We start from the raw sequence: 18,609 nt of genomic DNA, 5'->3' as shown, positions 1-18,609 counted from the left end.
TCGGCTTCCTTGCTGAGGATAGGACATGGCTCTCTCAAGGTAATGAAATGTCATGCACATAGCTAATATGTGTTGTTTGAAGTTTTAACATGCCGTAATTTTCGAAGAGAGTCCTTTAACAAATTTGCAATGTTATTTTTTAATTTGTGCTGAGAAAAACATGAATTGTGAGCTTGTTTGGATTTCAGCCACATGGCTAGCTAGTTGGCTACGTTAGCTAGTTACTGTAGCTAATGACTAAGATCGATTAATAACAGGGCTAACGTTATCTACTGTAGCTACTGTTGGGTTTTATTTTTTAATTGGATCTGTATGTGATGAATAGCTTGGAAGGAATGCATTAATGAGGAGCACTGTACTGATATGGATTGTTTCACATAACAGGCTGATAAGAACACTCTCTCTTTGTTGTCTGTGAAACTGTCCTTGAACATGGGTACAGTGGATTTGTGTATTTTCGGTGCTGACTCCGCAGGTTATTATCATAGCAACTATGCCTGGCAACAAATGGAGTGCCAAGGAGTTGAGACCAACCCCCGCGCCAACGGATTGGCTGAAATGGAGTCTGGACCACACTCAGTCCTTTGCTCTGGTTGGCCAACAGAAGAAGTGGAGGCTTTCTGTCAGAGTATTTGAAGAAGAACTTAGAACAATGGATCAGTTCTCAGAGTGCCCTGCGTGGTATCTCAGCGGACCCGTATATACGAACCTTCATACTTATCATACATAAATTTTGCATATAATAAATTAAGCTTGGATTGAAGATCTCTTGATTCTTATTCCAATACCAGATTTGAATTACGCAATTTCTAACACTACTTTCATATCAAGTGCATAATTTGAGCCATCCGATTAGAAGATTTTGATAAATATTTTTGTTTTGAATGAGCAATTACGTTGTCAGTGTTCATAGCAACTATTTTACAGTGGTAAAAATACTTTAAAGTACTACTTAAATGTCAGGTCGCAGTTGTAAATGAGAACTTGTTCTCAACTGGGTTACCTGGTTAAATAAAAAATAAAATAAAATAAACAATAGTTTTTGGGGGTGTCTGTACTTTACTATTTATATTTTTGACAACTTTTACTTTTACTTCACTACATTCCTAAAGAAAATATTGTACTTTTTACTCCATACATTTTCCCTGACAACCCAAAGTACTCGTTACATTTTTAATGCTTAGCAGAACAGTATGAAAAATGTATGCACTCACTAACTGTAAGTCACTCTGGATAAGAGCATCTGCTAAAATGATTAAAATGTAAATACAGGAAAATTGTGAAATTCATGCACTTATCAAGAGAACACGTGGTCATCCCTACTGCCTCTGGTCTGGCCGACTCACTAAACACAAATGCATCTTTTGTAAATAATGTCTGAGTGTTGAAGTGTGCCCCTGGCTATCTGTAAAACAAATTTAAACAAGAAAATGGGGCTGTCTGCTTTGCTTAATATAAGACATTTGAAATGATGTTTTTGATACTTACATATATTTAAAACCACATACCAGTATTTTACTGGGTGACTTTCACTTTTACTTGAGTAACTTTCTAATTAGGTATCTATACTTTTACTAAAGTATGACAATTGGGTACTTTTTCCACCACTGCTATTTTATTGAAGTTGATGACTGCTACCTAGCATACTGTAGACGGTATGTTCTCCCATCTCCCTACAGTTTTCAGCCATTAGCTTCACCCAGGACTGGCTCATGTGAACTACTATCCCGACGCTGTGTTTTTAATGTTTTAGAAACGTCAATAATCATCGCTTGTGATACGGCTTTTTGAAACATATGGCCCTTAATTTTCATCAGCGAGAAAGAATCCTTCAAATAAGAAAGCTACTTACTGTATCAGTTTTGCACAGATCCATACAGCTTTGGGCATAGCTGCGGGAAGCAGCATCCCCTGAAAAATCAGCATGTAACTTTTTTGTATTTTATGAAACAAAAAAATAATAAAAATCACTAAAGTAGTGCACTGGATCTTTACTAGTCCTGTAATAATGGCCTGATAAGCCGTCTGTAGCAAAGACAAAAATACAATTCACAAGCGCTGTAACATGGAGATATGGCCGTGTGGGGACACTAACCCTGTCAAGGTGTGGTATCAATTTTTTCTTCTTGCTGATATGAAAGATAAGGTCCTTATGCTTCCACAACTGTACTGCAAGCTACGTGTGTTAATGTTCAGATTGAACGCTGGGGCTCCTCACAAAACTTCTCCCGTACGGGTACTCTTATGTGTAATGACTGAAGAGGAAGCCAGACACACCACTCGCTGTTTATTATTAAAAAAAATTCTGGTTCCATGAACTAAGTAGACCAGACCCAGCTGCTATTGCTCAAATATATTTTTTATTGAACACACACAAGAATGGTGTATAGGTACTTTGTAGAAAAGACAAGTATGCAATTGTTTATATATAACATAAAAGAGCAGACGGATACAAAAAGACCCAGAGTTATGGGTAATAAATAAATAATACAAAATAAGATCTACAGAACAAGGACAGGTAAACAGAAAGAGGGCAGAGGATTGGGGAGCGATGTGAGTAAGACTTTTAAGCAGGTCAATATTCACAAGGCCGCAGGGCCAGACGGATTACCAGGAGGTGTACTCCGAGCATGTGCTGACCAACTGGCAAGTGTCTTCACTGACATTTTCAACATGTCCCTGACTGAGTCTGTAATACCAACATGTTTCAAGCAGACCACCATAGTCCCCGTGCCCAAGGACACTAAGATAACCTGCCTAAATGACTACCGACCCGTAGCACTGACGTCTGTAGCCATGAAGTGCTTTGAAAGGCTGGTCATGGCTCACATCAACACCATTATCCCAGAAACCCTAGACCCACTCCAATTTGCATACCGCCCCAACAGATCCACAGATGATGCAATCTCTATTGCACTCCACACTGCCCTTTCCCACCTGGACAAGAGGAACACCTACGTGAGAATGCTATTCATTGACTACAGCTCAGCATTCAACGCCATAGTGCCCTCAAAGCTCATCACTAAGCTAAGGATCCTGGGACTAAACACCTCCCTCTGCAACTGGATGCTGGACTTCCTGACGGGCCGCCCCCAGGTGGTAAGGGTAGGTAACAACACATCTGCCACACTGATCCTCAACACGGGGGCCCCTCAGGGGAGCGTGCTCAGTCCCCTCCTGTACTCCCTGGTCACCCATGACTGCATGGCCAGGCACGACTCCAACACCATCATTAAGTTTGCCGACGACACAACAGTGGTAGGCCTGATCACCGACAACGATGAGACAGTCTATAGGGAGGAGGTCAGAGACCTGGCTGTGTGGTGCCAGGATAACAACCTCTCCCTCAACGTGACCAAGACAAAGGAGATGATTGTGGACTACAGGAAAAAAAAAAAGAGGACTGAGCACGCCCCCATTCTCATCGACGGGGCTGTAGTGGAACAGGTTGAGAGCTTCAAGTTCCTTGGTGTCCACATCACCAACAAACTATCATGGTCCAAACACACCAAGACAGTCGTGAAGAGGGCACGACAAAGCCTATTCCCCCTCAGGAGACTGAAAAGATTTGGCATGGGTCCTCAGATCCTCAAAAAATTATACAGCTGCACCATCAAGAGCATCCTGACTGGTTGCATCACCACCTGGTATGGCAACTGCTTGGCCTCCGACCGCAAGGCTTTACAGAGGGTAGTGCGTACGGCCCAGTACATCACTGGGGCCAAGCTTCCTGCCATCCAGGACCTCTATACCAGGCGGTGTCAGAGGAAGGCCCTCAAAATTGTCAGACTCCAGCCACCCTAGTCATAGACTGTTCTCTCTGCTACCGCACGGCAAGCGGTACCGGAGTGCCAAGTCTAGGTCCAAAAGACTTCTCAACAGCTTCTACCCCAAGCCATAAGACTCCTGAACAGCTAATCGTGGCTATTTGCACTGCCCCCCCACCCCATCTTTTTACGCTGCTGCTACTCTGTTAATTATTTATGCATAGTCACTTTAACTCTACCCACATGTACATATTACTTCAACTACCACAACTAGCCGGTGCCCCCGCACATTGACTCTGCACCGGTACCCCCCTGTATATATAGCATCCCTACTGTTATTTTATTTTACTTCTGCTCTTTTTTTCTCAACACTTTTTTGTTGTTTTATTCTACTTTTTTTATAAAAAATAAATGCACTGTTGGTTAAGGGCTGTAAGTAAGCATTTCACTGTAATGTCTGCACCTGTTGTATTCGGCGCATGTGGCCAATAAAATTTGATTTGATGTTGTGGTCTTACAGTGCCTTCAGAAAGTATTCATACCCCTTGACTTATTCCACATTTTGTTTTACAGTCTGAATTCAAAGAAATGATCAGTCTATAATTTTAATGGTAGGTTTATTTGAACAGTGAGAGACAGAATAACAACAAAAAAATCCAGAAAAACGCATGTCAAAAATGTTATAAATTGATTTGCATTTTAATGAAGGAAATAAGTATTTGACCCCTCTGCAAAACATGACTTAGTACTTGGTGGCAAAACCCTTGTTGGCAATCACAGAGGTCAGACGTTTCTTGTAGTTGGCCACCAGGTTTGCACACATCTCAGGAGGGATTTTATCCCACTCCTCTTTGCAGATCTTCTCCAAGTCATTAAGGTTTCAAGGCTGACGTTTGGCAACTCGAAACTTCAGCTCCCTCCACAGAGCTTCTATGGGATTAAGGTCTGGAGACTGGCTAGGCCACTCCAGGACCTTAATGTGCTTCTTCTTGAGCCACTCCTTTGTTGCCTTGGCCATGTGTTTTGGGTCATTGTCATGCTGGAATACCCATCCACGACCCATTTTCAATGCCCTGGCTGAGGGAAGGAGGTTCTCACCCAAGATTTGACGGTACATGGCCCCGTCCATCATCCCTTTGATGCGGTGAAGTTGTCCTGTCCCCTTAGCAGAAAAACACCCCCAAAGCATAATGTTTCCACCTCCATGTTTGACGGTGGGGATGGTGTTCTTGGGGTCATAGGCAGCATTCCTCCTCCTCCAAACACGGCGAGTTGAGTTGATGCCAAAGAGCTCGATTTTGGACCACAACACTTTCACCCAGTTCTCCTCTGAATCATTCAGATGTTCATTGGCAAACTTCAGACGGGCCTGTATACAGTGGGGAGAACAAGTATTTGATACACTGCCGATTTTGCAGGTTTTCCTACTTACAAAGCATGTAGAGGTCTGTCATTTTTATCATAGGTATACTTCAACTGTGAGAGACGGAATCTAAAACAAAAATCCAGGAAATCACATTGTATGATTTTAAAGTAATTAATTTGCATTTTATTGCATGACATAAGTATTTGATCACCTACCAACCAGTAAGAATTCCGGCTCTCACAGACCTGTTAGTTTTTCTTTAAGAAGCCCTCCTGTTCTCCACTCATTACCTGTATTAACTGCACCTGTTTGAACTCGTTACCTGTATAAAAGACACCTGTCCACACACTCAGTCAAACAGACTCCAACCTCTCCACAATGGCCAAGACCAGAGAGCTGTGTAAGGACAGCAGGGATAAAATTGTAGACCTGCACAAGGCTGGGATGGGCTACAGGACAATAGGCAACTTGGTGAGAAGGCAACAACTGTTTGCGCAATTATTAGAAAATGGAAGAAGTTCAAGATGACGGTCAATCACCCTCGGTCTGGGGCTCCATGCAAGATCTCACCTCGTGGGGCATCAATGATCATGAGGAAGGTGAGGGATCAGCCCAGAACTACACGGCAGGACCTGGTCAATGACCTGAAGAGAGCTGGGACCACAGTCTCAAAGAAAACCATTAGTAACACACTACGCCGTCATGGATTAAAATCCTGCAGCGCACGCAAGGTCCCCCTGCTCAAGCCAGCGCATGTCCAGGCTCGTCTGAAGTTTGCCAATAACCATCTGGATGATCCAGAGGAGGAATGGGAGAAGGTCATGTGGTCTGATGAGACAAAAATAGAGCTTTTTGGTCTAAACTCCACTCGCTGTGTTTGGAGGAAGAAGAAGGACGAGTACAACCCCAAGAACACCATCCCAACCGTGAAGCATGGAGGTGGAAACATCATTCTTTGGGGATGCTTTTCTGCAAAGGGGACAGGACGACTGCACCGTATTGAGGGGAGGATGGATGGGGCCATGTATTGCGAGATCTTGGCCAACAACCTCCTTCCCTCAGTAAGAGCATTGAAGATGGGTTGTGGCTGGGTCTTCCAGCATGACAACCCGAAACTTACAGCCAGGGCAACTAAGGAGTGGCTCCGTAAGAAGCATCTCAAGGTCCTGGAGTGGCCTAGCCAGTCTCCAGACCTGAACCCAATAGAAAATCTTTGGAGGGAGCTGAAAGTCCGTATTGCCCAGCGACAGCCGCGAAACCTGAAGGATCTGGAGAAGGTCTGTATGGAGGAGTGGGCCAAAATCCCTGCTGCAGTGTGTGCAAACCTGCTCAAGACCTACAGGAAACGTATGATCTCTGTAATTGCAAACAAAGGTTTCTGTACCAAATATTAAGTTCTGCTTTTCTGATGTATCAAATACTTATGTCATGCAATAAAATGCAAATTAATTACTTAAAAATCATACAATGTGATTTTCTGGATTTTTGAAGTGTACCTATGATCAAAATTACAGACCTCTACATGCTTTCTAAGTAGGAAAACCTGCAAAATCGGCAGTGTATCAAATACTTGTTCTCCCCACTGTATGTTCTTTCTTGAACAGGGGGACCTTACGGACGCTGCAGGATTTCAGTCCTTCACTGCGTAGTATGTTACCAATTGTTTTCTTGGTGACTATGGTCCCAGCTGCCTTGAGATCATTGACAAGATCCTCCCGTGTAGTTCTGGGCTGATTCCTCACCGTTCTCAATATCATTGCAACACCACGAGGTGAAAGCTTCCATGGAGCCCCAGGCCGAGGGAGATTGACAGTTCTTTTGTGTTTCTTCCATTTGCGAATAATCGCACCAACTGTTGTCACCTTCTCACCAGGCTGCTTGGCGATGGTCTTGTAGCCCATTCCAGCCTTGTGTAGGTCTACAATCTTGTCCCTGACATCCTTGGAGAGCTCTTTGGTCTTGGCCATGGTGGAGAGTTTGGAATCTGATTGATTGCTTCTGTGGACAGGTGTCTTTTATACACGTAACAAGCTGAGATTAGGAGCACTCCCTTTAAGAGTGTGCTCCTAATCTCAGCTCGTTACCTGTATAAAAGACACCTGGGAGCCAGAAATCTTTGTGATTGAGAGGGGGTCAAATACTTATTTCCCTCCATTAAAATGCAAATCAATTTATAACATTTTTGACATAAATTTTTCTGGATTTTTTTGTTGTTATTGTCTCTCACTGTTCAAATAAAACTACCATTAAAACTATAGACTGATCATTTCATTGTCAGTTGGCATACGTACAAAATCAGCAGGGGATCAAATACTTTTTTCCCTCACTGTAAGTATTTACACCCCTGAGTCAATACTTTGTAGAATAAAAAAAGAAGAGGTGTAGACCTTACAGTGAAATGCATACTTACAGGCCCTTAACCAACAATGCAGTTTTAAGAAAAATAAGTGTTAAGTAAAAAATAGATACTTTTTAAAATTAATTATTTTGACTAAAAAAATAACATTAAAGAGCAGCAGTAAAATAACAGTAGCGAGGCTATATACAGGGGGTACCGGTACAGAGTCAATGTGCGGGGCACAGGTTAGTCGAGGTAATTGAGGTAAAATGTATACTACCGGTCAAAAGGTTTAGAACGCCTACTAATTCAAGGGTTTTTCTTTATTTTTACTGTTTTCTACATTGTAGAATTATAGTGAAGACATCAAAACTATGAAATAACACACATAGAATCATTTAGTAACCAAAAAAGTGTTATATTTGAGATTCTTCAATAGCCACCCTTTTGCCTTGATGACAGTATGAAAAATGTATGCACTCACTAACTGTAAGTCGCTCTGGATAAGAGCGTCTGCTAAATGACTAAAATGTAAAATGTGTTACTGATTTAATAAACAATGCCATGCTGGTGGGTCGTAACATTAAAATAAAACCCAGCCCTGAAACAAAACGTTTCTGATACAGATTATTTTGTGTTTCTGGCCCTTAAAATCGAAGCATAGTATGCCTGCAACACAATGCATTGCTTTTTAAAATGGACAAATCTTTTAATTGGGGCCAAATTTGAGCAAATTCTGAAATTGTGATCATCACAATTAACTACAGAAAATCATGCAATTCATTATTTCATTGTTTTCACAGCCCTAGTTGCAGTTACAGTGGGGAAAAAAAGTATTTAGTCAGCCACCAATTGTGCAAGTTCTCCCACTTAAAAAGATGAGAGAGGCCTGTAATTTTCATCATAGGTACACGTCAACTATGATAGGCAAAATGAGAAAAAATAATCCAGAAAATCACATTGTAGGATTTTTAATGAATTTATTTGCAAATGATGGTGGAAAATAAGTATTTGGTCAATAACAAAAGTTTCTCAATACTTTGTTATATACCCTTTGTTGGCAATGACACAGGTCAAACGTTTTCTGTAAATCTTCACAAGGTTTTCACACACTGTTTCTGGTATTTTGGCCCATTCCTCCATGCAGATCTCCTCTAGAGCAGTGATGTTTTGAGGCTGTCGCTGGGCAACACAGACTTTCAACTCCCTCCAAAGATTTTCTATGGGGTTGAGATCTGGAGACTGGCTAGGCCACTCCAGGACCTTGAAATGCTTCTTACGAAGCCACTCCTTCGTTGCCCGGGCGGTGTGTTTGGGATCATTGTCATGCTGAAAGACTCAGCCACATTTCATCTTCAATGCCCTTGCTGATGGAAGGAGGTTTTCACTCAAAATCTCACGATACATGGCCCCATTCATTCTTTCCTTTACACGGATCAGTCGTCCTGGTCCCTTTGCAGAAAAACAGCCCCAAAGCATGATGTTTCCACCCCCCATGCTTCACAGTAGGTATGGTGTTCTTTGGATGCAACTCAGCATTCTTTGTCCTCCAAACATGACGAGTTGAGTTTTTACCAAAAAGTTATATTTTGGTTTCATCTGACCATATGACATTCTCCCAATCCTCTTCTGGATCATCCAAATGCACTTCAGACGGGCCTGGACATGTACTGGCTTAAGCAGGGGGACACGTCTTGCACTGCAGGATTTGAGTCCCTGGCGGCGTAGTGTGTTACTGATGGTAGGCTTTGTTACTTTGGTCCCAGCTCTCTGCAGGTCATTCACTAGGTCCCCCCGTGTGGTTCTGGGATTTTTGCTCACCGTTCTTGTGATCATTTTGACCCCAAGGGGTGAGATCTTGCGTGGAGCCCCAGATCGAGGGAGATTATCAGTGGTCTTGTATGTCTTCCATTTCCTAATAATTGCTCCCACAGTTGATTTCTTCAAACCAAGCTGCTTACCTATTGCAGATTCAGTCTTCCCAGCCTGGTGCAGGTCTACAATTTTGTTTCTGGTGTCCTTTGACAGCTCTTTGGTCTTGGCCATAGTGGAGTTTGGAGTGTGACTGTTTGAGGTTGTGGACAGGTGTCTTTTATACTGATAACAAGTTCAAACAGGTGCCATTAATACAGGTAACGAGTGGAGGACAGAGGAGCCTCTTAAAGAAGAAGTTACAGGTCTGTGAGAGCCAGAAATCTTGCTTGTTTGTAGGTGACCAAATACTTATTTTCCACCATAATTTGCAAATAAATTCATTAAAAATTCTACAATGTGATTTTTCTGGATTTTTTTTCTCTCATTTTGTCTGTCATAGTTGACGTGTACCTATGATGAAAATTACAGGCCTCTCTCTTCTTTTTAAGTGGGAGAACTTGCACAATTGGTGGCTGACTAAATACATTTTTCCGCCACTGTATGTGTCTTGCAAAGGGATATTCTTGAATACTCTCTGGGGGTAGCCATGTTCCGCTGGGTAAATTTCGTCCACATTTTTAAGGCAAAGTGGGGGCATGTTGGCGTACAATCCTTTTAGACTACTTAGAGAATATAAATAAATCTGGTTTGTTCCCCCCGTCCTTTAGAGAAGCTTGTCCCACACAGAAAATATGTGGAGTTTCCCAAGAAAGAAGTGACTCCAGCGGCCGCTGCTGCAGCAGAAGTTGGCGCCGCCCCCCAAGCCTGTTGTTGAAGACGCTGCAGCAGAGTCGATTGTTGCCGCAGCTGACGCTGTACCAGCCCCCGCTGCAGCCGAAGCTGCTCCTGTCGTCCAAGCAGCCGAAGCCGCTCCTGTCGTCCAAGCAGCCGAAGCCGCTCCTGTTGTTGAAGCAGCTTCCCCTGCTGCAGCCGAAGCTGCTCCTGTTGTTGAAGCAGCCGAAGCCGCTCCTGTTGTTGAAGCAGCTTCCCCTGCTGCAGCCGAAGCTGCTCCTGTCGTTGAAGCTTCATCAGCAGCCGACGCTCGTATTGAAGCCGTCCCAGATGTTGCTGCTGCCCCTGCAGAAGCTGTTGCTGAAGCTGCCTCAGTTGAAGCTGCTGCAGAAGTTGTGGCTGAATCTGCAGCCATTGAAGGTGCAGCTGAAGCCCTCATTAAAGCTGCAGCAGAGGTTGTGGCTGAAGCTGCCCAAGTTGAAGCTGCAGCAGAGGAGCTGATTGCAGAGGCCCCGGCTGAGGCAGAACGGATTGCGGCGTCTGAGGGTATACCCCCTTCTTTCCTCTATGGACCCTACAGTTAACCAACAGTCATATTTTAATTCCCATGTGAATATATTATAACTGTAAGGATAACTTGTAACGATATATATTACAAAAGCACTTTTCATTCTTGCTTTGCGCAGCTTATTGGCTTGGCTTTTTCAGTGGGCTTATTTACCACATAATGTATTTGCTATTTATCCCTCAAAGAACTACCACATTTCTACATCATTGCAGCCATGTGGACTCAAGCCACAGCCACACCCCCTCTTCCCCCAACCCGGTCCTTCTGGGATTCTATGCATTAACCTGTAACCATACTGCTTTGACCATCCAACACCCGATGCATGTCTCCACTGCATACTCATCAGCACGGCTTCATCATTTCCTCTCTGGTTCATCTGTGATGGTCAGCACTGATCTTCTTGGCTCAGTATCTTTTATTTTGCCATGTTTTTCCAGCACTTAACTAATTCTGAACTGCACTCTTCCTGCTGCAAGTTTGTTTCTCAACATCGTTCTATGTTTTCCTTCTGTCACTTGATCATTGTGAATTCTGTTCTTATTTGCGCAACTCCTCTTTCATATCCTCCTCTATTCCCTTCACTGAATATTGTTACAATATTCATTGATCCCCTCACTTCTGTATTTGATTGGTGCTGTATATCATATGACTTTGGAAATGTCAACTTTCCTTCCCCTTGGTGGTCAATGCACTGAGTTTGAAACTGCACCTTGGTTGCTGGGTGTGGAATCAAACATGAGTGGGGAAAGAAGTTGTTACAGTTTACTGTTAAATGTACATTAATTGGTTATATACGCAGGGATTTAAATTGGACATCTCAAATATAGAACCCATTGTCTGCCAAGTGATGCTATGAACTTCACAGATGTGATGCATAGCATTCCCCTTCACGGCAACTTATAACCTGTTACCTGACCTTTTCTAACTTAATCTTTCCTCTCTTACCCTTGTAGATGCTATACATTGTCTACCACTCCTAGGTGCTGTTTTTGTGCATGAGGGTCTTGGTCACAGACGTGATTCGTTTTTATCATGTGGTTCAAGCCAAAGGGGCATAGCCTGCTTGCCGTCTCTGTTCAGTTATTGCGTTCCACTCCTTGCCAGTCCTGTCATTTTCCAAAGAGACTAGCTTTTCACAATCTTTAAATATGAACATTCTATCATTAATGAGCTATAAAGATCATAGGATTTGATCCTGATTCGATAAACCTCATAGCTATCATCCAATCACAATGTTTATGCAAATTAGACTGATAGGAAAACTATTTAACTTAATGACGACAGGTGCCAGTTTTTCATTTCTTTCTTCTCAGAAAACATAGCTCGATTTAATCTTGTAGGCTAATATTTTCCGTATCATTATTTCTCTCACTACGGAGTCCTCTCTAGCCACTTAGAATTCTATGTTGCGCCAAATTTGGGCGCACTCCATGTTCCATAACTTTGTAATGGGAAATATGTATATATTTTTCCAACTACCAATCAGGAACTGCGCTGCAAATCTGGCTGCATTTTGAACGTTCTGTTGGCCAAAGGCCAGTCTCTTTGGCCAATGACAGGAGTGGCAAGTTACCTAACCAGACTGGTACCCAGACTAAAAAGGGGAACTGCTGTAAATGAATATAAAATAATTGTTGTGTTATTTCCTTGAACTATCAGGTCAACTGGACCCAATCCAGAAGCTCTTCCTAGATTCGATCCGTGAGTACTCCTCAAAGAGCGTGTAAGTTACACAGCTGTTTTTGGCTAGCTCTTCTGTCTTGCTCACGATCATCCCCTTTGTCATCAAGCTGACATTTTTAACCTTATTTTTCTCAGGGCCAGTGGTGGTTTGGTAGATGCAGGCCCTGCATATGAGAAGAACTTGGCAGAGGAGCTGACTAAACTCCAGCGACTGTATGGTGGTGGAGACCTCATAGCTTTCCCAGAGTTCAAGTTCACAGGTTAGTAGTTTTATAAAGGAGGCCATGAGCCTTTTTTGAAATGCTTTTAGCTTCTTCTAGGACCAGGAATATAATGCATGCATATTCTCATCGCACACCTTTTTTCTCTCCCTGTGCAGAGCCCAAGCTGGAGGAAGTGGCCCCCAAGTAAACATCACCAGTTAACTTTTCTACTGCTTTTTCCTGTCCATCTGTTCTATGAAGTGGAAGTATAATGATCAATTACATACTGTGTCAAGTTGACGCTAAAATCCTTTTAATTTTGTATGTGGGGAATAGATGTGGGGAATGTTTCCGTATATCTAGAAATTCTCTGTGAATGAAAGTCTGCATTAGATGCAGAAGTTGGAGGACAAGCGGGGGGGGAAGAAATAAACTCTGATCCATATTCTACTTTTGTCGCCGTCTTTCGTTCAAAGTTGATCAATGTCGTCCAAGTCAACATCATCATTGTAAATTTACATTTTAGTCATTTAGCAGACGCTCTTATCCAGAGCGACTTACAGTTAGCACATACTACGACAGAGCCTGGATTCGAACCAGGATCTCTAGTGGCACAGCTAGCACTGCGATGCAGTGCCTTAGACCACTGCGCCACTCGGGAGAGAAATCACATGCACTGGCACTGGCACAGGCACTTAACCAAGTCAACATCATAATTGTAAATCACATGTATTGTATAACTGCACATCATTTACTGAATGCAGATTGACCTTGAAACCACAATTACAGGGAAGTTGTGCTCACAGACTTGGGTTACCATGCATGCCCATCCACAAGTCCAATGTTAAACCTATAAATAACTGCACTTTCAGTGACCACTTTGAAGTCTTAAACACTACATTTCATATTGTACTTTCACCATATTTAGGGTCCTGACCTGTCACTAAAGCCCTGAAGGTCACATGCAGGTATGTTAAAGTGGAATTACCAGACACAGCAACAGACACTGGAGGTATTTTACATCTCATTTGTCTTGAAGCACCCAAGAGAACGTATACATAAAATTGAAGACTTGAGTGAAATCATTCGGTGCTTTATGCAACTCCATGACATTTTCATTAAGGAGTTGCCAACTGATGTGTTGGTATTTACACTGTATGTGTTTAATAAAATATTGATTAAAATGACTAGATGGTAAAGATATCAGAATTCTAAGTGGTTAACTACCTTTTATATTATGAGAATAAACATATTCAAGGAGTATCTACTTTTTACTTTGGCACAAATTAAACAATTGTTAAAATCCACTGAGGTGGTAAAAGCTGTTTTTATGATTTTGTAAAATCCGCTGAGGTGGTAAAAGCTATTTTTTATCACCCTGCCAAAGAGGAACTAATGTCGTCCCCAGACACTTCCGCCCAAATGCGCTGGCCTGGGGAGGTTACAGAGCAACATTATTCTCGTGTTTCCCCACGGAAAATAATAGAGGGAGCACCAAAATGGCGACCTCCTTACTTCGGCTAGGACGACTGGGGTCTCTCAAGGTACTATTCGTTGTTTATTGTCTAAACATGTTTTTCTTCAGTTGTCATTTCGATTATTTTACAAATAGCATATTCGTTTGATGATTGGTTTGTACAGTAATCAACATACCGTAACCGTTTTCTTTTAACATTAGCTAGTGTCCTTCTGTCCTGTTGACCGGAGGAGCAGGACTGCTAGCTATACATGCCATCATCTCCATCTCACGTTTTGAGACTGTGCTTTATCTCTGGCGTTTTATTTATTCGCAAATTATGGCGATGACATTTATCATGCATAACAATACGTGCTCATTAATCAGAATGAAGCTAGATAGTTAGGTTGGTAGGTAACTAGCTAACACATTGAATAACTAACGTTAAGTCATGATTTGCTTGTTCTGGTCCCATTGTCAAGCTTGAAACATGTTTGGCAGACAATTCCACAAGGAGCTGACAAGAGGGCATAAACACACTGGAACCCAGGGCCAGACTAATGAAGGCTGAATTTACAATACAAAACAATGGTATGTATGTATGTATTTCTGTGCAGGTTATCCAAAAAGAGAGCTGGGGCCTTTTGAGGAGCTCCTCTGCCGCAGCATTCTGCACCAAGGCGGGGGGGACAAAGAAAGCTCTTAAAAAGGCGACGGCTACAAGTAAGAGTGCGGCTATTCTTTTCTTTCATTTACGTTAATATGTTCTATTCCTAGGTCCTTTTTATTCTCCCCTAGGTAGCAGTAACGCCATTTCTCTCTCAGGTATAACCCACACTTGGATTATCTCCCTGATGTGCCAAAACAATCACATCCTGGAACCTTACAGATAAATCATGACCATTGCCTAATGCCAATTGTACTTCTCTTTTAAATATTTGCTTGATTGCACTGGAACCGGGATTAGGGGATGCAAATTCCGGTCAATTTTGCTGCTGACTAATTGACCCTCATTAACCGGTTAACAAACGGTTACATTTTTTCCAAATAGTAAAATGACGTGACCAACAGGAAATACTATTAAGAGATCTGTATATAATGACGAGGGGCTTATTTCTCCGGCCTAACAATGGTAGCCGTCCCAAGGCTGTAAGGCAGGTTACATAGAAACGCATTGGGTTTGTTTTGGACAGATTTTGGTCGAGGGTTAAAGCTCTTGCTTCGTCTCTTCCTCTGATACTATGCATGCATACAAGGACCGGACATTTTTCATTAAGAGCTGAAACATGCAACAATAGCAAGCCTATCGCGTTACGGGCAAAAGGCTATAACCTATTATTGAATATGCAGCTCCTGTAATAAAGCAGCTAATTTTCAATAATCATTTTCAAACATTTGCCAAAATGCAATTTGCTGGAAAACACTGTTCTAAACCTAATGCGAGCAGTTGTGACAGAGATTAACATCTCCGTTAGAAACGTAGAAAGAGGGGGAATCTATAACAACAGCTAGGATGGGTTGCTAATATGACTAGGATTGTGCCTTCGGCTTCTGGACAACGGAAGAAAGTGGATATGAAAACTAGATCAGGAGAGAAATGCTGGCTAATGGCATCAGGAAGTCTTTATAAAATAATTGCCTCCACGTTTCTATGGATGGATTTTCACAAGGCTACTTTGAAACAAGGTAAGACATCATTCCTCATTATTCGAAGTAAAGCTTTCAGACAATTCCTGCCTCAAGCTCATATTGCAAAGTGATGGTAGCTACCGTTGACTATAGCCTATGGCAAATGGGAGGCGCGCTTTAGTTACGAGTTGAGATTGAGAAATAAAAATAGCTCATTTTAATCGTGGCCATCAAAGTTTTTAACACGCGGTTGCGTTTAGAATTTTTACTTGTTGCGCAATGAGTGGGCTTACAAAATCATGTTTCACTCCAGTGAGCCAGTGAGGAGCTACTCTGGCGCTGTCCGACAGGCGGTAGGCTATTCCGCTCCTCAAACTAGGTTAACAGAGGAAGAACAATGATTTCAAGCACCACCCTCCTTTTAAAGCTTCCAGTCTGTTATTCTAACTCAATCAGCATAACAGAGTGATCTCCAGCCTTGTCCTCGTCAACACTCTCACCTGTGTTAACGAGAGAATCACTGACATGATGTCAGCTGGTCTTTTTGTGGCAGGGCAGAAATGCAGTGAAATGTTTCTTTGGGATTAACTTCATTTTCATGGCAAAGAGGGACTTCATCTGATCACTCTTCATATCATTAATATAATATAATATGCCATTTAGCAGACGCTTTTATCCAAAGCGACTTACAGTCATGTGTGCATACATTTTTACGTATGGGTGGTCCCGGGGATCGAACCCACTACCCTGGCGTTACAAGCAAATAGTCTGGGTGGCCATTTGATTAATTGTTCAGCCTTTTGACTTGGGGGTAGAAGCTGCTCACCCATAGTTTTGGCAATACATTTACATTTTAGTCATTTAGCAGACGCTCTTATCCAGAGCGACTTACAGTCAATACATTCTAAATACATAGTAATAAATCATTTAAGGAATTACAAAACTCCTACTTTTGTGCCATTGATTTACATTTTAGTCATTTAGCAGACGCTCTTATCCAGAGCGACTTACAGTTAGTGAATACATATCTTTTTATACTGGCCCCCCGTGGGAATCGAACCCACAACCCTGGCATTGCAAACGCCATGCTCTATCAACTGAGCTACATCCCTGCCGGCCATTCCCTCCCCTACCCTGGACGACGCTGGGCCAATTGTGCGCCGCCCATGAGTCTCCCGGTCGCGGCTGGCTGCGACAGAGCCTGGATTCGAACCAGGATCTCTAGTGGCACAGTTAGCACTGCGATGCAGTGCCTTAGACCACTGCGCCACCCATTGATGATGGATAACAAATATTTCCAAACTTCAAATTATCAACTCAGACTTTGTGAAAATTAATATTTGTGTCATTCTCAAAACTTTTGACCACGACTGTACATGCTAAGGTACATGCTAAGGTGTACTGTACATGCTAAGGTTACGGTGTACAAGCTTGATTGATTACTCATTGGTCTCCTTTCACTTCTTTCTCTCTCTTACTCTGGAATTGTGGGGATATGCATGCTGTCAATTAATGAAAATGTCTGTATATGCACATGATTTGGATGTGGAAGGTGTCATTTTGCGTATGACCGTCACCTAACTTATTTCAGTGTGATTGGATTTGGACCTGTTAAGCCTCTTTTTAAGCCTGCTGTTTAAATAGGCGAGTTGCCCCAACAAGTCAGCTTACAATATTGCAGTAGGATTTTAATAATGGTCTGGGTATTGTCCAAATTGTTATTTTGATCAACAACAAAAAACATGACAACCTGTGTATAAAACGTTTTTTTGATATGGACAAGAATAATCCTACTTCAAGGATAATAAAAATAATAAAAAATGTACATGCTGCCCAATTGACAATGTCTCATTCCTGCTTCTGCCAAAGTCAAATTTGTATGCAAGATTCATTTTCTAATTGGCTGTTAGCGCACTTTTGCTATCCTCATTCCTGGCTTCCTTCCCAGACGTTTGTGCTGTAGACAGTAGATGCTAAGGCCATTCACATCAGCCTGTCTCCAGGCTCTATAGGTGGGGATACATCCTTACCACTGTAGGAAATGCCCCACCATAAATTACTTTTGTCAAATGGGTGAATATTTAAATGTGCACCTTTTTTAAAGACCTTTTTAAGAAAAGTAAATGCCGAGTCATGTGTGGGCATCACTTTTTGTCGCCAGTGATTATACTTTTAAAACATCTTCTATTCCTTATGAGAATGTTTTTCTGATCGTTTTTGACAGTTGACGGGGTTCCGAATAACTCTAAAACCAAATGTTTTTTTTTCTACCTTTTGTGTTATGGTTTTATTTAGCCAAACTCCAGGTCAGTCAGGGTACCCAATACCCGTATGCCTGTGCTGTGTCTCTTTTACCCGTCTCTGTTCTACCCCCTTCAGAGGTGGCAGCGGCACCTCCAGAACCAGCCCCCCCCGAGCCTTTCGACAACAGCACTTATAAGAACCTCCAGCACCACAACTACAACCATTACACCTTCGCAGACCTGGACCTGGAGATGGCCAAGTACCGTCTGCCCCAGCCCTCCTCCGGCAGACCCTCCCCCAGGCACTGAGACAGCCCGTCCAGCCTGGACCCCAGGCACAATGTCCCCAGACAGCATGTCCCTGATCCCGCTGCCCAACACAACCACCCCATGTGTATTTTTTAGTATGATAGTGAATTCCCCTTGTACTTTACGATCCCTAAGACGTGCTTGTAATTCTATTATAAGAAATCTATTATATTAAACTACACAAAAAAGGGATCTGAGGCGGTGAGATTTTTTTTTACTGTTTGAGGTTTTTCTCTCGTTTTATAATAAGGGGAAAATATCTAACATTTCTTCTTTGCTGGGTTCTGCCTCAGGGGGTCATGTGAATAGTGCTGTGCATGCAAATGTTTTTAATTTATGTTCTATTTTAATGACTCCCGACTTTGACTCTGTCTGATTTTACAGTACACATCCTGATGACC

General features: G+C 42.3%; 1 protein-coding gene across 1 annotated transcript; it reads left to right on the top strand.

The window, feature by feature from the left end:
- Positions 1-14,013: 14,013 nt before the first annotated feature.
- LOC123481720 (NADH dehydrogenase [ubiquinone] flavoprotein 3, mitochondrial-like) lies at positions 14,014-18,398 on the top strand. The gene is made up of 3 exons (XM_045206495.1): positions 14,014-14,115; positions 14,645-14,750; positions 18,036-18,398. The coding sequence occupies exons 1-3, from the start codon at positions 14,071-14,073 to the stop codon at positions 18,206-18,208; spliced, it is 324 nt and encodes a 107-aa protein (XP_045062430.1). The 5' UTR covers positions 14,014-14,070; the 3' UTR covers positions 18,209-18,398.
- The last annotated feature ends 211 nt before the right edge of the window (positions 18,399-18,609 follow it).

This window comes from Coregonus clupeaformis, chromosome 23 (genome assembly GCF_020615455.1).
Source record: "Coregonus clupeaformis isolate EN_2021a chromosome 23, ASM2061545v1, whole genome shotgun sequence".
Classification (NCBI taxonomy): domain Eukaryota; kingdom Metazoa; phylum Chordata; class Actinopteri; order Salmoniformes; family Salmonidae; genus Coregonus; species Coregonus clupeaformis.
The sequence above is the reverse complement of the archived record's forward strand: the minus strand, read 5'-3'. Positions and strand labels throughout refer to the sequence as shown.